The 27,398-nt window shown below is 35.6% G+C and overlaps 1 protein-coding gene across 1 annotated transcript in view; it reads left to right on the top strand.

Moving 5' to 3' along the window:
* The window catches only part of LOC105165802 (guanine nucleotide exchange factor SPIKE 1), a 26,305-nt gene extending 10,787 nt beyond the window's left edge, over positions 1-15,518 (top strand). Inside the window, 14 exon segments of the mRNA XM_011084941.2 lie at positions 47-191; positions 1,355-1,481; positions 3,323-3,516; positions 7,070-7,200; positions 7,606-7,681; positions 7,833-7,943; positions 8,162-8,344; positions 9,545-9,688; positions 9,800-9,973; positions 10,120-10,467; positions 10,551-10,883; positions 10,989-11,174; positions 13,943-14,914; positions 15,067-15,518. Coding sequence (XP_011083243.1) covers positions 47-191; positions 1,355-1,481; positions 3,323-3,516; positions 7,070-7,200; positions 7,606-7,681; positions 7,833-7,943; positions 8,162-8,344; positions 9,545-9,688; positions 9,800-9,973; positions 10,120-10,467; positions 10,551-10,883; positions 10,989-11,174; positions 13,943-14,914; positions 15,067-15,321 — 3,379 coding nt within the window. The 3' untranslated portion in view covers positions 15,322-15,518.

Raw genomic sequence — 27,398 nt, 5'->3', positions numbered from 1 at the left:
TGCACACAGTTTCAACTTTTTGTTAATATAGTGTTGTGTTCCGCAGGGTGCAACAAGAGTCTGTTGATGATGGTGAAAGAAATCTTTTCCTGGTGAACTATGTTGACTTTGCTTTTGATGATTTTGGTGGCCGTCAACCTCCAGTTTACCCGGGTTTGTCCACAGTGTGGGGAAGTTTGGCCCGCAGCAAGGTAGCATTAAGACTGAGGTTCTTTTGGTGTTTGGTTTGAAAAGTTTGTTCTTGAAATAAAACAGGTTGGAGAAAAGTACTATAATAGCTTCAGAGGTCTTTCATACTAAAGCTGATAGGAGACATTTCAGATCAAATGTATACTCTCTACCATTCTGTTTCTTAGTTTTTAATAAGGGGACGGGTTGGGTTTTGAAGCCATAACTGGACACCCCCGGATCTTTGTGTTTTGGTCCCGACGCCGACCTGAATCCGGTCCATTTGTTTTTATTTTTGTATATTTAACATATACTTATATTAAAATATGATTCCACATATATGAAAAAATGTGTATATTTTATTTATACTACATATAATACATAAAATTAATATTTTTACAAATTAAAATAATAATATAAAGTGTTTATGGACATATTAATGTGTATATAGGTAGGCATTTTAAATTTTTTTAATACTTTAAAGCTTTAAACATGCATACATAAATTTATAAAAAAAAGTAACTTTCAATAATATCATTATACCATATTTATAAAGTTATGGTAGTATATTTAAAAAAAATATATATTTTTTAATATTTTGAAAATATTAAACTGGGACTACTGGGTCCAATCCCCCGGGTCCAGGTTTGGGGCGGGTCAGTTCTCAGGTCCAAGAATTTCTTGGCGGGTTGGGTCCTGGGTTTTGGCAAACCCGCTCCACATGCGACCCGTTGCCATCCCCTAGACAATGGAGTAACTGAGTATGCAAAGAGTCTAAAACGATAAAGCTTGTATGTGCTGTATGTATTATAAGTAATTTTTTTAAGATATAAATCAATGTATCTTATTTGATTTTAATTGATACCACTGAAACTATCTAAGAATTATTGGTTCCCAACTGAATTTTAACTCAGAAAAGTACTTGAATTGATATGTTTAGTAGATTTGTGGAAGTTCTAAATGTGTTATTATTATTTTTAAGTTATCAATTGCAATCACAATGTTATTAATGAAATCATGTCCATTATATCTTAGTGGCTTCGAATGCAGAACTTGCGAACTTGATCAAGCAAATGTGCAAATTTAGCTCTGGAACATGCTACTCTTTATAAATTCTTTATCTTATTATATTTAGGCTGATACTCATTTCTTGTATTTTCTTCCACTCCATGATTTTAAAACTTAGGCCAAAGGTTACCGTGTTGGGCCAGTTTATGATGATGTTTTGGCTATGGCTTGGTTCTTTCTTGAACTTGTTGTCAAATCCATGGCACTAGAGCAGACTCGGTTGTTCTATCACAATCTTCCTTCAGGTAATTGTTTACTGAAAGCCTTCTGTCTTCCACTGTTGCGGTGATCTTTCTTTTAATCATTGGCTGCCTACTGTTTCAACGAGAAATAACCTTATGGTTTTATATGCAGTAACTTTTAGATATTTATATGATTGATTCTTTATCAGATTGATGATAATCATTTGATCTATATTATGGTGGAACTAGTAGGTTTTGCATTATCATTGAAGTTCTTCACTGGAAGTGTCATGATGTAATTTTTGTATAGTCGAAGATTAAAATGAATTCGATATTTTCATCGAATATTCTCGATTTAAGGTCAGAATAATTTGCAGGACTTTTGAAAATCATATCATTCCGGAGGAATAAGTTATGTTTATGAGCGGTAATTAACCAATTGTTCATTCTGCATATGAAAGAGTCCAATGAAAATTTCAATTGCTATGTATACAGGTTTGTCATGGTATCAGTCTCAAATTTTTGGGTTGCTTATGATCATCGATTGTTGAATTTAGTTGTTTAAAGAACTCATTAAGAAATGCTCCCTTGTAGTAAAATTACATGAACCAAAAATGTTGTTTTCTCTTAAGTCCTAAAGCTCTTGATCACTCCCACATGTGAGGTTGGGAGCTATGTTCCGAAAGATGTCCTGGAAATTGATGTATTGGTTGTACTGAACTCAGCAAATCAAGTGATAATGGGAGGTACCTTCTACCAATAGTCTGCAGAAGTCCTGTATGACTGAAGTTGTTCTTGTAGCTTTTTGTTTTTTTGTGTGTAAAAGAAAAGAGGACCTTGTGAGACACTTGTGACTGTGTGGCATCTTTAGGTGAAAAGTGGATTTAAAGCAACCAACCATATTGGATTTAAGGGAACTCCAAAAATTACCAAGCGGATCTATTTATTCTTCCTCTGAGTTCATATGAGACTTAAGCAAACTACATAAGTCTCCACATATAGACAACATATTTATGATGTCAAGTTTCTTCGCGATGCTTATGGAACATGCAGAAATTTAGAACAACAAATGAATTCTTGAGAGATGCTCTTGGGTGTGTGATATTAACAAAATATCAATCTATATGCACGGATATGTAGCATGTTATGGCTATAAGACAATTGAAGTTGATAAAGAATGTGCTCTATATAAGCGACTATCAGAATACCCGAAAACGTGATCAACCCTTCTTACTGGTAAAATTCTCTCCAGACATAATGGACTTCTGGTTTCATATTGTCATCGAGAAGTCCCCATAAAAATGTAAATCTTCTATCCATTTTGCAGAAGTGAATATATACACCACTATTTTGGTTGTATTAAACATACTCCGCAGATAATACTGGGGATGCTTCTCAAAATGACCTAAAACTTACACTGACTCAACTTTATGATGGATTTCTCTGTAGAGGTGTGGATTTCATGATGCATTCTGTCATGGAGATATCTCATAACAATGTGAATGCTTTACCTTATGTTGTGGATATGATTATAAATTCGGTTAAACTTTCTATAATGGGATAGGTGGCTGCTTGTTTATATGCAGTTCACTTCAAATGAAACTTGATAGTTTCATGTTGACTTCCTCTTTAAATTGTACAAAGACCATGCTGGGCTGCCCATGGTATAATTCAAATCAGGTCGGAAACCTACAAGATATCCTGTAGTTCTGTCAATTGAAGGGGATCCAATCAACCTTTAGCCCTTAGCCCTCTTACTGTTTAGGATTACTGATGTTTAATCCTATTCTCATTGTACGTCCTGAAACCGTTGACTTTACTCATTCTTGATTTAAGTCAGTTTGGTTGTTCATGATCTCCTGCATTAATTGATAAAACTTTTGTTTTGGTTTCCTTTTGTGTAGGAGAAGATGTCCCTCCGATGCAGTTGAAAGATGGTGTCTTTAGATGTATAATGCAGTTGTATGATTGCCTGCTAACAGAAGTTCATGAGCGCTGCAAAAAAGGTCTAGGGTTGGCCAAATATCTAAACAGTAGCTTGGCTTTCTTTTGTTATGACCTTCTGTCTACGATAGAGCCCCGCCAAGTTTTTGAACTGGTATGCATACTGCTTTGTTGAGTTCCTAAAGTGATGCCTTGTTTTTGCATGCTGTAAGATGATGTTCTGTATAGGATGCTACATACCCTTGCTATGTTCTGGACTGGTTATCTTTTCCCTTATCAGCGGCTTTCTACTCTTCTTTGGAATGGGCGATTCAAATCATAATCATTGATTTGGATTCTTTTTTTCTATAAACCTCGCAAAAGCAGAGAGCAAGAACTCTGATTAGAGTACGTGGGCCCTAGTTTATCTGATTTGTTTATAACTGGACTTACGACTAGATTGTGATCGAGAAGAACGGGTTTACTCTGAAAGAAGCTTTTTAGTTGATTTGGGTGGGTGCTTGACCTGTGCTTATTTGGTTCATTTTCATTTTCAGTTATAGTTTTTATGTTTGTTTATACGTATTTTCACTAGAAATATTTTCTTATCGTTCTCATCTCAATCATTATTCATTCAATCATTAATTCTATAAACTCATAATATGTATATTTTTTTCATAATACTTTTACATGATGTTACTGACAATTCTAAATCCATAAAAACTTAACTACCAATTTTATTTAAATAAAAACATATATTTGATTTGACACCACTAACAATACAAAACACAATCTCATTAACTGATCCAAACATATTCTCATTATCACAGGATGTATGAAAACACATATTTCTCACTGAAAACTGGAAATTAAAATGTAACCAAACAATGTGGCATTTCTCATTCAAACCACTGCATTTTTCACCCGCCTTGCTCTTATCATCTCTTCTAAGCTTCTTTCTGTAAACACCAGTTGGCCCAAAGTATTTCATGCTCTCTTGGGGTCTCTCAAAGAGCCATTTTAAGGCTCCCAAGTGAACAAACATCATTGTTTACTGCATTGGTGCAAAATTTTCTTGTATCCTACCCTTTTACTGCGACATCGTTAATTAAAGATTGAGTAAAAATTATTTTACTGTCCTAGTTTTACTGTTACTGTCAAATGGATATGAGTTTTAACAAACGATCTGATTAATGAGTGTCTCCATAAATGTCAAATGGGTAAATATTTCTATCTAAAATGTTTGATTGAGAAAAATACCCTTTTAACCTTAGTTCCAGTATGGTAACTGTTAAATCCTAATAGAATATCAATAAAGTGGTTCTAAGATTCCTGTAATTGACGGGTAAAGTGAAAAAGCTTATGCACTTAAATGATCTGCCAAGAACTAAAAAATCATGTATATCAATAATTTACTACTTTCTTATAGCTAAGAAAAGCAAGAATGATAACCATACAACTGTTAATCATCTAGAAAAACAAATTAGATGTAGTAAATTCATTTTATTCCTTGGTACTAAAACAAAAAACACTAGATATATCATAAAAATTTGCATGTATCAATTATTCAACATTTTTGTTTTTATTTTGACTATTTGCCTTACTTTTTTACATATAGTTATTAAGATACTTGTATTATGTTTTTAATTATTTCATTAGTTTCTTCTATTTTTTTTTCTCAAATATATATTGGAAATACGTAACTTAAAATAAATTTGGATCATTTAGAAGAAAAATAAAAAATAAATAATTTATTTAACCTCTAGATACTAAAAAAATTAAAAATATAAATATACCAAAACGAATCTGCATGGATCTTAATCAATGTCTTTGATTTTTATTTTTCACATTTGATTACCTATTTGATTATAATATTTTTATTGTTTTCTTATATTTACTAATTCATATAAAAGAATTCAAAATGCCGTTCAAACTTTAAAGAATACTCAACTTGAGTTTTGACTTCTAAAAGACTTATAATCTAGATACTGAAATCATGATTTTGAATTTAAGTTTGCTAGTAACACTTTAGTATCTCGATTAAATGCAAAGAATGTAGGATGATGAGTATACATGTACATGCCTATATCTTTACTATATTAAAACAAAGTTATTGCTCTAAATCTATTCCTTGAATGGATTTTGGCTATAAAAATAAATTATTTTTTGTATTTCTACTTCAGTTTAGCTATAAAAAAATAGCATTATTGAATTTATGTGTTTTTCAATTACTGAGGGATTGTTAAAGTGCACGAAATTTTCAATTTTACCTCTCACCAATGGAATATTATTAGATCCCGTTAGGAATTAATAGTGAACCATAGCGAGACCTATGTAAAACTAAACTTTAGGAGGTTTTGAAAACAAAAATTTAGAAAATGATGTTTTAAATTTAATTCCAAAATTATTTCAGGGGAAAAAAGAATAAGATAAACAAAACACAATGTAAGAAAAGCAAATAGTTTCTCTACTCGTTTTATTATGTTTTAGAAACTAAACCTAAGATCATATCTCCTACTCCCTTTTCATTACTATCTCCCTATCAAGGTGTATATTAATTCTAATTGTTGTCTTTAGATTATGAATGTTTACAGTTTATAATGATTGTTTATTATTATGCAGTTGTATATTATTTTTGTTTAATGATAGAAATTATTTGAGTCTACACCCAAATTGTGACTTTTTAAGAATTTATATTCAAAACATTAATCTAATAATCTTTTATATTCAAAACTAGCGGCTAAGGTTCAAGTGAATTATTCATTTTCTTTTTCTTTTTTTTTTGGGGGTGGGGGGGGGGGCACTTATCAAATTATGAGTATTTATGTCTTACTACTATGATTGTTAAATGTTATAAAGTATTTATATTAATTTGTTTAATCATATGGATATACCATGAGAAGTTAATAAATATTTAAAACTAATTTTGGTTTACTCAGAAAGGAAAAAAGAACTAATTTTGGGTGGAATGGTCTATTTGTTTTTAAAAACCATTCAAGGTAGAAACATCTACTGACTTGACATTTATGGCAGAAGTCGGGTTTCAGTTAGACAATTGTAAAAACTCATGGAAACTTGGAATCGAATGAGTCATGTAAAAACCCATATCGATTTGAGATTAAATGGTAAAACGCAGGCACTAAAAGCGTTTCTACTCATTAAAGATGATCTCCTTAGTATCATTGCATATATTCTAAATATTTTTTAAGTAATTATGTTCCCGTAAAACCTATTTGAGTCTACAGGTAAAATGGCAACAGTTGGGGGAAAACAATTGTGCTATAGCTTCATTTTGTCTCTATATTGGTTTGCATTCGCAAAACGCCAATAAGCTTCAAAGTCTCTTTGTTTGTAATGTCAAATGCCCGCAAGGGAGGACTTCTTGGTTGTGATGTTATTAACACAGTACCAAGTGAGATTGTTTACATGCCACTTGAACTCTTTCAGAATCCTTGCCAAGTGTACGTCTTCCGTGGTTATTTAGATTCTCTGATTATGGATCTCTGAGAAAATGATCCACCTCAGCTTATGAGTTTGCACTTGCATTTTGGAAACTCCACTTTTATGCTGCATTGATTGCTTGGAACTTCTATTTTCTCCTTTTTTTTTTATTTATAATCTTATTCTGTCCAATTAGAAAACTGATCTTGTATTTACATTTTTCTGTCCGTCTTCTATAGTTCATGATTTGTGTATGACGATGAGTTCAACTGTTTTCTTGTTTACAGGTGTCTTTGTACCTTGATAAGTTCTCTGGTGTATGCCAATCAGTGCTGCATGATTGCAAGCTTACATTTTTGCAGATTTTATGTGATCATGATCTTTTTGTCGAAATGCCTGGGAGAGACCCTTCAGATAGGTAAAATTTGGATCTTCAATTTCATCATCATACTTTGCATATAACTTCTTTTGAGTGCTTGATTGTCATTGTTCTGTTATAAGTAAAATGTACTCCTGGAAAGGATTTCACCCGGTCAATAATCCATACTTTTACTCCTTCACATGAGTAGCTAGGTTTAACTGTTTTCAGCTGCAGTTATTTGCAGCATGTGATTTCTATGAACATTGATTTTAGTTACATTTTATTTTCTGGGAACATTGACCCCCATTTTCCTCTGGAAAGTGGTCTAGTTGTTTTTCATGATTATAGGTTTTTGTTCTTCTTTTTCTTTTGTTTGTGAATAATGTGAATTTGTGTTTGACATAATATGGCGATTTTTGGATGTGTTTGATATGATGTTTTTTGTTTTATTTTGGGTCACAGAAATTACCTTTCATCAGTTCTTATACAAGAGATTTTCCTCACTTGGGACCACGAGGATTTAGCTATGCGGGCCAAGGTGAGTGCAGTGCCACATAATGGCTAGACATGCAAGAGAACAGTGTTCAAAAATGTACTTTCTTCCTCGATGAACACTGGGCCATTTATTTCTCTTACCTCCTATTATCCAAGTGGTGTCCCCTGTTAACATTGTATTCAATTGCTCATAGGCAGCTAGAATATTGGTGGTCCTATTGTGCAAGCATGAGTTCGACGTTCGCTACCAAAAGTTGGAGGATAAACTTTATATAGCTCAATTATACTTTCCCCTTGTAGGCCAGGTGTGTAACTCATTTCTGTTTGTCTTTATTCAGTATACATTGTTTATAAAATTTAGTTCTCAAGATAGGATTTTTGTGTATCCATGAACATCTGCCATGATCTATGCTGCATGATAGTGTGAAGCTATGAGAAGTTTTCTGTTGACATCTCAGAGCAGTTTACTAGTGTCACAATGTATCTCTGTTTTTCCACATATTTTATTTCTGCGTTCTTGTAGATTCTAGATGAAATGCCTGTCTTCTACAACTTGGGTTCAACTGAAAAGCGTGAAGTCCTAATTGCTGTTTTGCAAATCATACGCAACTTGGATGATGCCTCTCTTATCAAAGCTTGGCAGCAAAGCATTGCTCGTACCAGATTATTTTTCAAACTCTTGGAGGAATGCTTAATTCATTTTGAGGTAATAAATGATTTACTTTCCTTTAGACAAACTTTTCAACCTTGATATGTGTTAAAATGATAATGATTGGATATTGACAATTTTGTGTGAAGGAATAGCATGTCAGCCTGTGCCATAAGAGAGACTACCTTGTGCTTTACCCTCTTTCCTTCTAGATATAATTCATGTTTGCCATTTGTCAACCATGTTTAACAGAGCATCTAAGATTGCCTCTGATGAACTTCATATATCGAACTGATTAATTCCTTCCCACCTTTTTGTCAGAACACCTATTACATTCTCATGTTCCCTGACATTTAAGTTATGGAAACCTATTTCTCATAGAAAACTTTCTGGAAACATGTTCTAATTTACCAAAAAGGTTTAGTACCTGCCAATGGATGGTGCTGTGAAAATCTCTTACTTTTTTTGATTTATTTCATGTATTTGTAATTTTGAAGGCATGATGTAATTTGAGGAATTTATCAGGTAAAAATATGGTGCAATTGTTTAATAATATCATGTGACTGCTCTTGTTCACCCACTTCAACTAGTCTTGAAGAAGAGAGAAACCTATGATATTTTGTCAAAAGAATCTGGTATATCCTTGATATCGGGGTCTGTTTTATGGTAATTCCATGAGGAAACTTGGGGACATCTTGCTTTGATTGATTTGGGGAACTCTAGGAGAATTAGTTAAAGACTTGTACAGACCTTGTTGTATGTTGACATGGGGTGCTTTTTCCTTTGGTTGTTTTGCGTAGAGGTCACAGATCTATGGCCTAGATACTGGTCTTTTAGTCTGTTGGTTGTTCTCATGGATTGATGATCAGCTAAAATATATATTGTTCTCTAATTATCTGATGCCATGTTTTCACGTGCACACTTAACTGGTCTTTTTGTCTGTTGGTTTTCTTATGGATTGATGATCATCTAAAAAGTATATTGTTTTCTAGTTATCTGATGCCATGTTTTCATGTGTACTTATGAATCGCTCGCATTTGTTTCATCCATCTGTGTCAAACATGTTTTAGGATTTGATTTAACATGATATTCAAGGAATGGTAAAGTTCACTTCACTTGCACTCTTAAGTCAGAGGTACCTGAATGTTATTCCCTTTGGATGCTTATATATATGGTTTGTGATGTTTTATATACCACAATTCTCCTGCTAGATGATATTTCTAACTCTATACACATGTTAATTGGCATATTGAGCAGCACAGGAAACCTGATGATAGCATGCTTATGGGCAGTAGTTCTCGCAGTCCTTTGGGAGATAAGCCCTTTTCCTCCAAGTACTCTGATAGACTTTCTCCTGCAATTAACCACTATCTTTTGGAGGCCGCACGCCAAGAAGTTGGAGTATGTCATACCATCGACACTTAGTCTTGCTTTGTTAATGCATATCTCCTCACGGCTTTATATCTTACATCATTTTTAACTGCTAGATATTTAAAAGCTTAATTAATACAGCCTCAGGGAACACCTGAAAATGGGTATCTGTGGCAAAGAGTCAACTCCCAGCTAAGCTCCCCTAGTCAGCCATATTCCTTGAGGGAAGCTCTTGCTCAGGCCCAATCATCGAGGATTGGAGCTTCAACCCAAGCATTAAGGGAATCTTTGCATCCAGTATTGAGGCAAAAATTGGTGGGGTATTTGCAGATAGATAGCAGTACTCTTTGAACTGCAGTAACTAGCATCTTTAATTGCTTATAATGATGGGATTGGCTATCATTTCTCATCATTGTTTTTATAGAATATTCTTGTGATAACTGATATCTGTGTTGTTTCAGGAACTTTGGGAGGAAAACCTGAGTGCTGCTGTCAGTCTTCAAGTTTTGGAAATAATCGAGAAATTTTCAGGGGCTGTAGCATCTCATACAATTGCTACAGACTATGGAAAACTTGATTGTATTACATCTATATTCATGATAATCTTCTCACACAACCAACCGCTGGCTTTTTGGAAGGCTCTCTTTCCAGTGTTCAATAATGTCTTTGAGCTTCATGGTGAAACCCTGATGGCGAGGGAAAACGATCGTTTTCTGAAGCAAATCGCTTTCCATCTTCTTCGGCTTGCGGTTTTCCGAAATGAGAATATTAGGAAAAGAGCTGTTATTGGGCTTCAGATACTTGTTCGGGTAGGCTTATCATTGTACCTTGCTTAAGTTTTTTCCTTAACCTATTTCATGCTTGCCAATATTAACTGTTTCCCTTTTCCCAGAGTTCTTTCTCTTACTTTAGGCAGACAGCAAGATTACGGGTTGTATTAACTATTACATTATCAGAGTTGATGTCTGAAGTCCAAGTTACGCATATGAAATCTGATGGAACTCTGGAAGAAAGTGGTGAAGCACGTCGCCTTCGGAAATCTTTAGAGGAAATGGCTGATGAATCTAAGAGCCTCAATTTACTCACAGAGTGTGGTCTTCCAGAAAAGGCTCTCCTTGCCTGTTGTGAACAATTGTCAGAGAATTGTTGGTCGTGGTCAGAAGTTAAAGTTCTCTCTGACAGTCTTCTTTCTGCTCTTGATGCTAGCCTGGAACATGCACTTCTGGTAAATCCTGACAACCCTGATTGCTGTGTTTGACATGACATGTTTTCTGACTTCACTAAGAGGACTGCTGTTGTATGAATGACTTTGCTTTAATTTTTCTTTTAGGCGTCTGTCATGACACTGGACAGATATGCTGCTGCCGAGAGCTTTTACAAACTTGCAATGGCATTTGCTCCAGTTCCGGATCTTCATATTATGTGGCTTTTGCATCTATGTGATGCACATCAGGAGATGCAGTCTTGGGCTGAAGCAGCACAATGTGCTGTTGCTGTTGCTGGTGTAGTGATGCAGGTATCGATATGCTCTTTACATTTGCGGTTATGCAAGTACAATTGTCCTTAACTGACACAGGCAGGCACAGAAGTATCAGGATGCTTACTTTCATATCTGAGCTGTAGGCTACATTAACTGTCCAGAATTGAGGTTGAATTCAGTAAACCTCCACTATAATTGATTAGAAGGCATTAGTCCTACATAACAAAGATCCTAATAATATAGCGTGTAGCCCTTATCTAACAAGATTACGCTACTGAGAAATTTTAGTGAGGTATAAACAAGGTAGGAAGTGACAAAGATACCTAAATAGTTATTATTGATGAAATATTAGTTGATCTTAACTAGATTTGTCTTTTCTTACCACATAGAAGATAAGGTCATGGTGCTACTTCTACCAATTAGTTACAATTTGATGTATAATTTTACAACTCTTGTTATACACTTGATTATGAGATTTTGTAAACTGTGGTTTCTTAAAAGTAACTTAATTTGGAAGTCATAAGTGAAAAATGGATCTGTGTCATGAATAGGATGACAAGGTCAACCCCAATGCATATGTTGTTCTACTCCTATGGCTTTTTGTTTTTGTTCTACATGTATAACCCTAGAACAATATTTTATTCCACCCCTTTATAACTGTATATTACATTTACATTAGCATCGAAAGGATATATTTCATTAGCATTGTCACTTGCATTCCTCTTTGGAAAAATCACTTGTTCATTCACTGATAATTTACGCTTGGGCAGCAGTAAGAGAACCTTTCTCGATTTGTTTGCATCTTAGAAATTAAAATAGTTGTATGTTGTATTGCTTCAAAGTCGTCTACCTTTTCATAAATTCAATGTTACATGACCAGAAAGTGCTGCAGCCTATGTGACAAAATATACGTATCTCTCATATATAGGAAGATAAAAGAACCAACGATTGGCTACTTTTCCTGTTCCAACAATTATGATTTTCAGCCAGCAGATATAATCCTAGAAATAATATTTATTCTATTTATGCTCTTTTAGTTATATATACACTGCAATTACGAGTTGCAGCTTCAAAATGTTAGTAAGAGTATTTTGGTTTATAAATTATAAAGACCATTTTGGTGAGGAGGAAAATCAAAAGTTCACTTATTTTTCACTTTTGTTGTCATTTCCTTCCGAAACCCTAATGGCAGGGTTTGTTTGTAAACATTGCATTTTCAGCGGGGATGGAGTTGTAATTTTTAAAAGTTCAAAGAGGGACTCGGTAATTTAGCATTTTCATGGAGTATGGTGGTGCAAAGATGACTTTTTTTAAACAGAAAGACCAGATCAAAAGTCATTGTAGAACTTTTGCAGTATAATTATTGTGTCTAGCATTTGAAGTAATGCATCTTTTGTCACTAACAAAAGGTCCTTTGTTTCATGAGGCAAAATGTTGTTCTCGCACATCTAAGCATACAAGTGTGATCCAAGCAGTCCATATAAGTCGTTGGCATGGACTTCACTGACTACCAAGGAAGATTTTGAAATAAAGAAAGGCATCTCCACCAGCAGGATTAGCCAAAATGTGGTAACAGTTGAAACGGTGAATTAAGTTATTAGATCAAGTTCTAGAGGAAAAGATAACATTGCATTGATTTGATGTCTTATTGTCAATGTGGGAGTCCTCGGCGGTTACAACTTGGACCTCCAAAATGGATAGTAGGAAGTTGCCAGGAAGTGGGTCAATGTGGAGTCCCTTGCAGTTACAAATTAGACCTACAGAATTGATAGGGGAAGTTGCTACTAGTGGGAATTTGGAGTTAAATGTTAAGAAGACACTTCTATGCAAATGAGTTATTCTCTTATTAACCTTATTAATTCAATCTTAAGCATTTTAAGGATTGAATCTAGACAGTTATTTTGGTATCATTAGTGCATTTAGATCGTTTGAAATGGACTCACTTTATTCCACAGCTGAATGAACAGAACTATAGATGGGTCTTTTCACCTGTTGCCTTTAATGAGATCATTCAATAGTGGACTGGTGCTGATGGTAATGAAATTGTACAGGTGGTTTATGCCACTCATATCCTCCAATTGAATGGCATTGATGGACCGATATTTTACACTTGAGTCATCCAAGAATATCACCAGTAAAAGGAATTCTGAAAGTTGTGTATTGTGTGAAAAGTTCTTATTACAGTTCTTGGACAAAATGCATCTCAAGTTTTGAAATTGTTTTTCAAACTGGAAGATGAATTGAGATTTTCCCTTTGAGCAATTGAACCAGTGTTCTTCTCAAGGGGGAAAAGCTGAAAATATTTTTGTTCTCAGAGTCGGAGATAAAAGTTTGCCCTTTCACCAGAAAAATAAACTCTGCCTCAAGAGGTGGCTGATCACCCTTACTTGAGAAATGCAAGTTAAGAGGATCATGTCGATGATATACCCAAAAGTAGTTGGATCTAGTTGAAGTAATAAAAGATGACAAATCAAAATTTTAGTCAGATTAAGTTTGTTATTCCACATAAATCATTGTCCAAGTAGCAGTCTTTTCTTTGTTCCCTGGGCAATCATAAAGGTCGGAGACCAAAAATAACCATATAAGACAACAGACCAAAATAAGATGATCTGATGGGTGAGCATCGAAATTTTGTCTAGCTTGCATCCCTAGATATGGATTAGCATGACTTTCATAATGTAAAACTGGTATGCATCTGCTTGCATGATTATGCCTTTGAATAGAACAGCAATTATAGTGAGAAATATGCTTAGAACCTGCGTGCTTACTGTTGACATTTTTCTTTTCTTGTTTTCTTTTTCTAGGCCCTTGTATGCAGGAATGATGGAGTATGGAGCTCTGATCATGTCAGTGCATTGCGCAAGATATGCCCCATGGTCAGTGGTGAGATCACATCTGAGGCTTCAGCAGCCGAGGTAGAAGGATATGGTGCCTCAAAACTTACTGTTGATTCAGCAGTTAAGTACCTGCAACTTGCAAATAAACTTTTCTCTCAAGCTGAGCTCCACCATTTCTGTGCCAGTATCCTAGAACTTGTTATTCCAGTATATAAGAGCAGAAGGGCATATGGACAGCTGGCCAAGTGCCACACGATGCTAACCAATATATACGAGTCAATTCTTGAGCAGGAATCGAGTCCCATACCTTTTGCAGATGCTACATATTATAGGGTTGGATTCTATGGTGAAAAATTCGGTAAGCTTGATAGGAAGGAGTATGTATATAGAGAACCCCGTGATGTAAGGTTGGGTGATATAATGGAGAAACTTAGTCATATATATGAGTCAAGAATGGATGGTACAACATTGCACATTATCCCAGACTCACGCCAGGTCAAAGCTGATGAACTGCAACCAGAAGTTTGCTACCTGCAGATAACTGCCGTTGATCCTGTTATGGAAGATGAGGACCTGGGAAGCAGAAGAGAGAGAATATTCTCACTTTCTACTGGGAGTGTCCGTGCACGGGTGTTTGACCGATTTCTGTTTGATACTCCTTTCACGAAAAATGGAAAGACTCAAGGTGGGCTGGAAGACCAATGGAAGCGGCGAACAGTACTACAGACTGAGGGTTCTTTCCCTGCCCTAGTAAATCGCCTCCTGGTAACAAAATCCGAGTCACTTGAGTTCTCTCCAGTCGAGAATGCAATTGGCATGATTGAAACTCGCACAGCAGCACTAAGAAATGAACTTGAAGAACCACGTAGCTCGGAAGGTGATCAACTCCCACGTCTACAGAGTCTTCAAAGAATACTTCAAGGCTCTGTTGCTGTTCAGGTGAGTAATTGAAAAGCATCGGTTGCTGTGATATTGCTTGGTGTCTTGCCCTTGTAACTGATCGGTCGTATTTTCTGGAGTGTGAAACTTTTCTACTTAGTTCTCATTACTTTTTTAGCTTCCCACGCACTTGACTAGTAATCACTCTACAGGTGAACAGTGGAGTCCTCAGTGTTTGTACAGCATTTCTTTCTGGTGAGCCTGCAACAAGACTGCGGTCACAAGAGTTACAGCAGCTGATTGCAGCACTCCTAGAATTTATGGCTGTTTGCAAGCGTGCTATCCGTGTGCACTTCCGTTTAATTGGTGAGGAAGATCAGGAATTTCACACACAGCTTGTAAATGGGTTTCAGTCACTAACTGCAGAACTGTCACATTACATCCCTGCCATACTTTCAGAACTTTGACATGAAAATTCCTCTCTTTTCTTTCTTATTTCTTTTTTGTCATTACTGTTTTCTAGCAAGGGCTGTAGGATTGTTCTATTTAACTGGTTTTATCGTTTGTAATTGTCTTTTTATGCTGATTTGGGTCATTGTTCATATGTTTGTATGCTATGTTTTCTCTGTTTATATTGGGAGAAATTATATTGACTTCTGCCTTTAGTTGTAGCAGTTTTAAGTTAAACATCATGCCTCTTCAATTATTTCGTTTCATGGAACAAGATTTCTGCCCTGTATGCCAATGTTTTGGGTGTATCGCTGTCCAACCCCAGGCTGCTGTCTCACTTCAATATTTACTGCCAGCAAATGAGTTCAAAGCTCTTCCCTCTGTTAAGTGTTTTACATCAAGTCTATGCTCACAAACAGCTGCTTTGTCAACAGTTTAACTGAATTAACTCGTAGCAAACTCTGATGGTGAAATATTCTGACACTACCAAATTAAATTAATGGAGTTGGTAGACAACAATGGAGTAATTCCTTGGATGCTAAGTTTTCTATTCTATAAATAATGCAGACTTAGGAATTGATAAAATGTAACTATGTTGCTGTATGCAAAGATACTAGAATTCTTGACATGATAAGTTGAGTAGCTATGGCAAAATTTCACATTGATGATGGGGAATGGCTAGCGATGGCAGTGGAAAGGCAGGTCAGAATTAAGCATTGGGCATGGAAAGATGGGGAGGGAAAGACAACCTAAAACAGTTGGACTTGAAAAGGAGTATGGTGTTATGACAGGCTTGAAATTGCAGAAATAAGAACAGAAATGGGGGCTGGGAAGCAGAGGAAAGAACTGGAGATGAGAGAAACATGACTTAATTCAAATCTTCCATAATGAATTCCATAGGTTCAGCCATCCATTACATGGAGAATTACACAAAGTACTACAATGTCATAAGCCAAAAAGCATTAAAGAAATGGCAGATGCAGTGCTGCCTTTGTCATTCTTCAGCTCAAGTTTGTTGCAGAATGTCCTCAAAACGACAGCGCCTGAGGTGGTTTAGGTTCCTCCAGTCTTCATCTGCCACGTGGGCTTTGGTAGCTCAATTCAGCCTTCGAATCCCTAAATTGAGCCCCAATCTTCGCACGCCCTAGAACTCCAGAAACGACGTTGCTCGCTGCCCTGATTTTTAATTTTCCCCTAATTCCTTCGTCTTCAGAAATTGCGTTTTTCTCTGCAGGAGTCATGCTTGACCTAGCGTACGCGACATTTCCTTCTCCTTTTCTTGAACTTTGTCCCCATGGATCAAACCCAAGAAACTTTGAGGCCATTTCACTGTAATCCTCCCGAGTAGCTTCTTCAGGTGAGGCATGGACCATTGAATGAGAACTTGGGTAACCACTGAATTGTTTCTCTTGAATAACCTCTGAGCTAAAATTGCCACAGGATACAATTTGTAAATCTCATCTTCATACTCAAGTAAGCTAACAGAGGGGAAGTGCTTGGCCATAATCTTTTTCTTCAACAGAGATACATGGAAGACTGGGTGAATCTTTGTTCCGGGAGGTAATGAAAGTCTGTAAGCCACCTTCCAATTCTTTCTATCACTTTGTCGGGGCCAAAATACTTGGTTGATAGTTTTAATTTTCTTCTCAAGGCAACAGAGGTTTGCCTGTAAGGTTGTAGTTTAAGGAATACCTCATCCCCCACTTCGAATTCTCTCTCTGATCTTCTTTTATCTGCATATAACTTCATTCTTTGCCGGGCTTGATGTAAATTATCCTTCAACATTCCAGTAGCCTTCAAACCAATGCGAAAGTTTGTGTTGAACCAAAACTCTGCCAAAATTAACCATTGAGCCCACTTCTTGGGCTTTTGGTGACACATACATCTTAAATGATTTTCTAGGCATTAGTTTACTCTTTCTGTTTGTCCATCGCTTTAGGAATGATATGCTGATGACATGTTTAAGGATACCCCTGATAATGAAAAGAGCTCCTTTCAAAACTTGCTTGTGAACACCTTGTCTCTATCTGTGACAATAGTAACTGGTAGTCCATGGAGTTTACATATGTGGTCAAAGAATACTTTAGCAATAATGGTGGTTGTGTAAGGATGTTTTAGCCCCAAAAAGTGTGAGTATTTGGTTAGTCTGTTCATAATCACTAGGATAGAGTCCTTACCCTCTAAATTAGGAAGCCCCTCAATAAAGTCCATGGAGATACAAGACCATGCTTGGTCAGGTATGGGCAAAGGCTGCAGCAGTCCAGGGTAGGGGTTGTTGTCATGCTTTGATCTCTGACAGATTTCACAAGTTCTCACCCAAGATTGCACATCCTCCTTTAGAGTTGGCCAATAAAACGAGGCTTTATCCTTTGGTAAGTGCCATTTATCCCAGAATGCCCACCAAGGGCTGAGTCATGCATAGATTTGATGACTTTATCCCTAATGCCTCCATGGCTCCCCACACATGTCCTATTTCCTTTCTTCAACAGTCCTGCATCATAGCAGTAGTCAGGATAAGAGGTTGTATCAATATTTTTGGCTTGAATAATAGTCTGGAAGAGGGTGATCCCTTCATAACTATCGTGTATCTCGTGCATCCACAAGGGAACTTGTGTGGTAATGGAATTGAGTTGTGGTTCAATTCTGTGATGCTCCAACCTTGACAAGGCATCAATAGCCCTGTTATCATAAAAGTATTGAACTTCATAGTTCAATCCTAATAACTTAGTCACCCATTTTTTTTGGAGGACAGAATCAATCCTTTGATCAATATGTGCTTTAAGCTCTTTTGATCAATTCTAGTGATGAAGTCATTCCCTTGCAAATAATGTTTCCACTTAGTAACTGCTAGCAAGAGTTAAGAATTCCTTTTCATAAGTTGATAACCCAAGTCTTTTGGTGCTAGTACTTTGCTTAAGTATGCTATAGGCCTACCACACTGCATCAAAACTGCACCTATACCCACTCCACATGCATCAGTCTCAACAATGAAGGTTTAGAGAAGTCTGGTAGAGCCAATACTAGAGCACTGGACATCATTTGCTTCAGTTTGTTGAAGGCCAATTCTGCTTCAGAATTCCAAGAAAAAACATCCTTTTTAAGTAAAGAGGTCAGGGGATTGCTTATAATACCGTAACCTTTTATGAATTTTCTATAGTAGCCTGTTAATCCCAAAAACCCTCTTAGAGCTTTCACTGAAGGGGGTACTAGCCAACTCCTCATACACTCCGCTTTTTCAGGGTCTGTTGACACACCTACAGAAATCACATGCCCAAGATAGTCCACTTGTGATTGTGCAAAGGAACAGTTGCTTTGTTTTGCATAGAGCTTATGTTTCCTTAACAACTCCAGTACTTTTCTTAGATGCACCATATGCTCCTTGCTATACACCAGAATGTCATAAACAATACTAGCACAAACTTTATAAGGTATGGTTCAAAAACATGATTCATGAGAGATTGAAAGGTGGAAAGGGCATTACATAACCCAAAGGACATGACCAAAAATTCATAATGGCCACTATGGGTGATAAAATTGGTTTTTGGTATGTCTTCTTCCTTCATTGTAATTTGAAAATGACCTGATCTCAAATCTATTTTTGAGAAATATCCTAGCTCCATGCAATTCATCTAACAGTTCATCAATGAAAGGTATAGGGAAGTTGTGTTTAATATAGTAAGCTTGTTTAGATACCTGTAATCCACACACATTCTCCATCCTGCATCCTTCGTCTTGACCAACATAATAGGTGAAGCAAAAGAGCTCTGGCTAACCTTGATAATCCCACTCTTTAACATCTCCTTCACTATGTTCTCAATTTCAGTTTTCTGCCCATGTGCATATCTATAGGGGTGTTACTTCTTGGGAATAGCCTTTGGTAGGAGCTCAATACTGTGCTTAATAATTTTCTCAGGTGGTAAGGTACATTGCTCTTGGAAAACATCCTTGAGCTACTGTAGCTCAAGGAGTCTTGGGTCACTCTCATCTTGTGATATGTCTCCTTCTATTGTGTAGAGCTTACCCTTTTCTCCACAACTCCCCTTGCTCAGCAATCTGTTTAGGGAATAGATTGAAAGGGTTTTTAAATTCGCTTTTTCAGTCAAAGCCTTCGAGGTTATCTTTTTTCCTGCTTGATTGATGGTGATGTACAACAGGTGGAAGTCCAATTCCACAGGGTTGTTTGCACTTAGCCAGTCGCATCCCAAAATGCAGTCATAGCCTCCAAGCTTCAAAGTTCACACAGAATGTGAGAACTCATGGTCCTGCACCTCCCAGCAAAAGTTTGGATAGAAGAACTTGCTCAACACTCTTCCTCCATCTGCAATTCTCACTTTCATAGGGGTTGTAGGTTCAAGCTTGCACCATAGCACCTGTGCCACTTTCTCATCAACAAAGCAATGAGTATTGCCATTGTCAATTAAGTATGGATTTCCTTGCCATTCACTTTTCCATTAATTCTCATAGTACTGTTGCTAATGCCTCTATTTATAGCATGGAAAAAAGCTGTAACATCCCCCTCTTCTTCCTCTGCAAGTTCATCTGGAATTCCCTCTCCTTCTTCATAAGCTTTAGCTTCCTTCTCACTTATCAACATGTAGATATGTCTGATTTTGCACCTATGACTAGGTGTATGGCTCATCACACTTGCAGCAAAGGTTTTTTTTTTTCCTTTATGAGGTTACCCTCTGCTTCTGTGAGAAATGATTTAAAGGATGGCTTATACTGTTGGTTCTTATTTTGTGGCTTGAAAGAGGCTCTGTTGGGGTTACCTCTCTGAAACTGTGAAGTTTTCTTGAGAATAGCATTCACCATATTCTCTTCTTTTCTAGCCAACACTATAGCTTGGTTCAAAGTGGTTGGTTTCGTAGTAGAAACATATCCTTTTATTTCTTCTTTCAACCCACTTATAAACTTCATCATGAAGAAAGCCTCATCCAGATTTTTGTTAAAAATGAGCATGTGAGCTTCCAGTTCTTCAAATTTCTCCAAGTAAGCATTAACTGTGGTTTCTTGATGCAACATGTTGAATTCTGACACCACTCTTTCATAATCTAAATCTTCAAATCTCTCAAGAACTGCTAGGGTGAGATCTGTCCAAGATGGCACCCCTCTTTTCTCTATGTGACCTTGGTACAGAATTCTGCTCTTCCTTGCATATGGATTGCTGCCAAGGGAACCTTTTGATCCTCAGGAATGGGGATCATTTGGAAGTACCTCAAACATCTTCTTACCCATATTCTTGCTTCTTCCCCATTGAAAAGAGGGAACTCCATTCTATGGATGGAATTGTACCCTACAGTATCGCTCAAGTTTGATTCATCTGCTGCAGTTGAATGTTGTGCTGCCATCCTTGAGGATGATCCTCGTTCTAAAGCTACAGTCAGCCCCTTTCCCAGTAAAGATTTGTTTTGGTTATAGTGCTGCAGTTGTTCCACTACGCTCTGAAGTTGTTTTTGAACTGAAGTTATGGCATGGTCTATGTTCATGACAACAGCTTGAAGCCCATCTTGAGCTTCATTCATCTTGTCTAAACGCAAATGTAGCACCCCCTTCGCTATAAGGGCTATATCTACCCTAAACTTTATACTTATAGTAATCCCTGTGTTTATAAATATAAATGCACATAATAATTTAACTCATATGTATACGTAACCCCAACATTATAACAAGTGTAATCAACTTACAACATCATATATGCACATCAAACACTACAAGTAGCCCATCATAAGTAATCTCCATGCTTACGTTCTCTCTATACAACAAAATGTGTTTTGTACTCTAACTGACAAAGAGGAGAAAACAGCATACTGGCCCGACCTGCCTGAGTATAGCGTGTAGACTTAGCCTTCAACAGGCAGACACCTTAAAGTCTACTCCTGAAAGAAAAAGTCAGCAGAGGATGAGCCTGCCACTCAGTAAGTAAATAACCAGCTCTATCTATATATGTATATCAAACACAACCCAAACAAGATAAACAGGCAACACGCATGGGATACAATCAATTTAATTCCAACATAACACAACCCAAACAAGATAAACAGGCAACACGCATGGGATACAATCAATTTAATTCCAACATAATCAGCTTTTTATTACACCACATGACTATCTCATAATAAGACAATTAACCAAACTCTATTTTTTTCCTAGTTTGCTTACCAGAAGGTGATATTGTGTTTTTCCCAGTAACTCAATCTCACCGTTATATAAATTCAAGTGAATCCCCTTGACAGTCGACTCATCAATCTCATCTCGCATCATAGCTCTTTCAATTTGCATCATAGCTCTTTTCATATCACATCTTTTTCATATCGCATCAAAGCTCTTTTCATTTCATTTCATTTCTTTCTCATATCGCATCAAAGCTCTTTTCATTTCATTTTGCCTTATAGGCTTTTCAACACATCAAGGGGTATTCACGCCACAATATATGTTCAATGTCCACCACTCCCTCATTTTCACATATCACCATTCTCGTAAGCAATTAGTAACCTAAAACAGTATATCCATATATTCTTATTTTCAAACATCCACAACACATCAAACAACAAACATAATATTTCAACGTATTTTCTCATTCCACGTACACAATACCATAACAACAAACATAATATTTCAACGTATTTTCTCATTCCACGTACACAATACCATCAGTCAAATCAAATCATTCATCAGTTATATACTTTCAGATAAATCCATGTCAGCATGAACCACAAATTCAGATAACATTAAAATCACAAATAAAGATACATATATAGATAATACTACTTATTTACTTACCTCGACCTTACAACGCTTTTATCTATTCAATAGGTAGTGGTTCGGTTTTTTCACTTTACCCCCGTATCTTATAATGAGTTATACCATACACAATTAATATATCGAGAATATCGTAATTTCTTTTAAATATAATATTAAATATTATTCGTACAATTTCTAATAATTCTTCAATATTCCATTTCTATCGAAGTACAAATCTTCGTTTTTCCTCTTTATTAACATACCATTTATTAAATATAATTTTTGAAATATTTCTATGAATTTTCTATCAATTTCTCGCTGCTATACAATTTAATTAAGCAATAATACATAAAATTAAATATTTTGTTATTATTATTGAATTAAATATTTTGTTAATCATTCCGATAGAATTGTGTAAATTAGCTATAGTAATAATTAAATCTAACAAATTTAATATTTTAATTATCCAACTATATCATTTTTATAAAAAATGTGATATTTAATTCGACACTAATTTAAATAGCCAAAATCATAATGTACTCCGATTAAATAATACATCGCTCAATATAAATTATATTAAGTAAAAGAACTAATTAAATAATATAAATATCTAAATTAATATAAATTAAAACATAAATTCTTACCTTTCTGTTTCTTCTTGGCCCACAGTGAGAAATTGCAAATTCTTTTATTTATTTAATTAAACTTTTCTCAAAATACCCATTACGTCCTTCCTACATTTCTTAATTAATATAACTTGCCCCCAAATATTATATAGAACTCCAATTTATCCCATTCAAATTTTATTATATTCCAATTATGACCTATAATTTATTTACCAACTAACTAAGTTTCATAAAAATTTATCAATTAATCCCCCAATTATATAATATAATCTTTGGGGCGTCATATATTAACATGAGTGTGGTAGTGAGATACAGGTGTTGTAAAGAGAAAAGGCATTTAATAGGATAATGCCTATAAATTTTTGCAGCAAACGTGGTGAACTCGATGCTAGATTAACTCATCCAAAAATACAGGATAAGAGGAAATTTGGTACGATTCTTTTGTCTTTCAGGCAACAGGGACTCATAGATAGCAATAGCTTCTATAAGGAATCGAAGAGGAAATTAGGAACCTTAAGGAAGCACTACTCGAAATAAAATCGCTAGATATCAGCGAGGAAAGCAAACTTTCTCTTGAGAATGTCAAAAGGCTTATCCAAAAGAACTTCAGTGAAATCCCTTTAGCATAGTGGGATAGGAACAAGATCGAAGCTACTCTAAAGGTCAAGGAAGAATGCAAGCACAAGTACGTTCAATACAAACCTATCCAGATGAACATGGAAAATAAGAAAGATATGCAGATGATTATCAAAGAGCAAATCAGTCTTGGACTCATCGAGTCTGGAATCTCTACCTATAGCAGCTCTGGATTTCTGTTTAGAAACTATGGTGAGATAAAGAGAGGTAAACCCAGGTTGGTAATTAATTATTAAGGTATAAATAAAATATTAGAGTTTGATGGTTATTACATTCCTAGCAGAAAATACTTAATTGATTGCATTAAAGGAGCAAAAGTGTATTCTAAATTCGATTGCAAATCTGGTTTTCATCAGATTAAGATGGAGAGTGAATCAAAGAAATTTACTACATTCTCCACACCATAAGTACAATATATTTGGAATTTATTTCCAATGGGTTTAGCTAATGCACCCTAGATATTTCAAACAAAAATGGATAATCTTTTTAAAAGATTATTTTGATGTCGTGTTTGTCTATATTGACGACATACTGATTGCATCTAAAAATATGAAAGAACATATTAAACATCTTGAAATATTTTCTGATCCATGCCATGAAGAAGGTTTAGTACTTTCTGAAAAGAAAGCTATTATTGTTGTCAATAAAATTGAATTTCTAGGAGTTCTTATTGACGAAATAGGAATTAAGTTACAAGACCACATTGTGGAGAAAATTCGCAATTTTCAAGACATACTCAAGGACAAGAAGCATTTGCAGAGCTTCTTAGGACTTATAATTTTGCAGGTATCTTCATTAAGGATCTTGCAAGATACAGGAAGGAATTCTGACCACTTCTAAAAGAAACAGAAAGTTCAAAGTGGAAATGAGAAGAAATCCACACAAAAAGGGTTCGTGAGCTAAAACAGGTTTGTAGTAATCTGCCAAATCTTGCTATACCACAGAACGGGAATGAATTGGTAGTCTACACAGACGCCAATGACTATAGATAGCAGCAGTCCTCATGAAGAAGAGAGGTACAGGGGGAGAACCTTGCAGATATACAGGAGGGTTGTTCTCAGAACAATAAGCCAAAGTTTGATACATTAACAAGAAAGAATTCTTTGCGATTTGGAAGGCTTTTAAGAAAGACCTTTATATTTACTTACTAAAGAATTTACTTTAAAAGTTAATAATACTAATGTTAGGGCTTTCTTAAAATATTATTGTTATAATATTTTCGTTATAAAATCTCATGAAAATATTCTTGGAGATTTCCTGACGAGATATGGAGGCATCTGAAGCAAACTCAATCATGCTAAGATTCAAACACCTCTGGGAAAACCTCGAGGAACTTGACAGGAAGTTCGGGCAACTAGCGGTGAATGCCCAAGTTGCTGGACAAATCCAAACAGATGATCTAAACATACTCCAGCTATAAGGAGTTCCTTATTAACATCCACATCGCTATGGAACTACTTACGAGAACCAATTCAAAATACATCATCTTTAGGAATGACTCACGAGTTGAGGGAGCATAACCCTAAACATGCCTTTAGAGTAGAGGGCTCTAGACCTGTAATGTCGGCTTCGAGTATCAATTGCACAAGACTATCACCAGACTCTGGTGAAACGGAAACAATTGAGTCACAGGAATTACAAACTCCTATAGATTCAAGTCAACCCAGCACCTTTGGGGTTAAAGAGGAGGAGATTAGCCTTAAGCCAATGGCAGGCACTTCTACGGTTAATACTAACAAATTAATATCTTCTTTTGTTTGGTAGGATTATCGGCGCATGTGGAAAAAATTAATTTCCGCAAAGGAGTGAACCTCGGCAAAACCATTATCGAAAAATCTAGAAAATATAATAGGGTATGGATGTTAGAGTGGTCAAAACCAGAAGATGTCTGAGAATGGTATAATTTTGGAGCTCTTGCTTCAGTTCATACTATGTCACCAAGTTTTTCAAAAATTTTAAAACTTCTGGAATGGATTAGTGGGGAAGTCTTTGATTCGTAGCAAAACAACCCCCACCTGAAGAGAGGCGATGTTTTGGAGATAAAATTCGTATCAGTTTCTCCAGAGACTGCAGAACAGGGGTCTCATCCAGCATTCCATTTTATGAAGCTGCAGAGACCAAATATGTTGGGTTTCAACAAAATCAAAGCTGCCTCAAGAGAAGCTCTCCTGGTATCAGCAATTAGTAAAGACAGTATCTCTACCAGAACAGCTTGGAGATTATGGGTTTGTCTCACGGAGATTGACAAAGTCAAAGTATCCATTCAAAATTTTCAACGACAAAGTGAATGGATCATTCCTGTTAAATTCCATGACGGAAAAAAGCACTGAGTTTGCAGAAAGCTTTTTTGAAAAGAAGAGGATGTTAATATGGAAAAATGAGCTGCCGGTGATCGAAGCAACAAGAATGAAGACGTGCAACATGTTTCATATTGGGCAATGGCATAACCATTTATGCTCTTGCTGCAAAAAATAAGAAAAACCCCTATTCAGGACAAAAATTCAGGTCACACAAAATAAACTCGAACCAGACCAGGACAAGAGAAGAAGAAAAATTTTTACAAAAAGAAGTAAAAATTAAAGAATGTAAAAGATCAAGGATAAGATTGTCGGCAGAAAACAAAGGCCAACAGTCAATAAAGCAGGAAAGCCAGCCGAAAATCACATGGCCGACAAGCCATTATAACCAATAGCTGTAAAGGACGCGGCAATTACGAACGTAGTGACGTCATTCGAAAGACACAAGATGATAACAAAGCAATGACATCATCAAAAAATGAGTTTGGAGTCTGAATTTGAAGTCCACAAACGCCTATAAATAAAGATGTAATGAAGCAGATGGGGACCATTAGAAAAACTTCTCCTACTCTTCAAAACATTAGAGTTCTGAGTCTTTCAATCTTTTGTAATGTTTTAATCTCTCAGTTTATGGGTGTTTCCCCAACAAGTCAAGTCTTCTATAATATGAGAGGCTAAATAGTTGTCTTCTCCAACGGAGGAATAATATCCATGTAATATTTTCTGATATTTTTTCAATAAAAGTTAGGCTTATGTTCTACCTGTTTGTCCAAAATTTTATTAAGTCCCTATATTGAAGTCTCTTTTACGCCATAAGGTAGGAAAGGAAATAAGATTGTGTTGTTTTGTTGCTGAAAGAGCCAAGTGCCTACGAACCATCTGCTGCGGTAGTGTGGTTAGAAGAAGTTCGTAAAACCAAGGACTTGGAATACCAGAAAACTGAAGGGTCTTAATTTATTCCGAAAGCATGTTGGGCTGTTTTAAGAGCATGAAAATAGATTATTAAGCTATTTCCTTTGAAATGATAAAGTGATCACAAAATAGGCTGATGGACCAGATTTACGAAATAAAAAAATTCAGAGAAATATTTTCCAAAAAATATTTTCACAAATATTTTCCAAAGAATAACAACAAATAACAAAAAATAATATTTTAAAACTAACCTTTAAAAATGAGGAGGGATGACGGGGAATGGTGGGGGAAGGCGGATGGATGAAGGTGTGTGTGAGAGAGAGAGCCAAAAATATGCTGAGTGTCACTTATATATAAGTATTTTAGAATGCTCTTTGAACGGTCAAGTAATAATAAAACCGTTTCAGGATTGTTCCTACACTTGTGAAACATCACCGTTTTATGCTCAAAATGATGACATATTTTTGTTCAGAATGGTAATATTTTGGATCTTATATTGGAATTGTTGTTTATAAGCTATTTAGTTCCCAATTCGCTCCTAAAGCTGTTCAGTTTTCCCTTGTTCAAGTGGTTACCACCAGAATATGCACTGATCTTTTAGGAAAAATCCAGACACAACCCCTGTGATAATAGGACTTTTGAAAAAAATCCCTACGAAAATTAAAGTTCAAGTACTCCCTTTGTGATATAAAATAAAGTTAAAAAAATCCCTTCATATAGAAATTGGACCACACGCACTTTGATTGCGAAATGGCTATGAAAATACCTTTTTTTTTTTTTACATTTTGCCCTTCTCTCACATCTAATATATATAATATTATATATATTTATTAATAATAAAATATTACTTTATATAACAATTATCTAATTATTTAATTTATA

Source organism: Sesamum indicum, linkage group LG6 (assembly GCF_000512975.1).
Source record: "Sesamum indicum cultivar Zhongzhi No. 13 linkage group LG6, S_indicum_v1.0, whole genome shotgun sequence".
NCBI classification, from domain to species: Eukaryota; Viridiplantae; Streptophyta; class Magnoliopsida; order Lamiales; family Pedaliaceae; genus Sesamum; species Sesamum indicum.
Note: the sequence above shows the minus strand (reverse complement) of the source record. Positions and strands in the feature narration are given on the sequence as shown.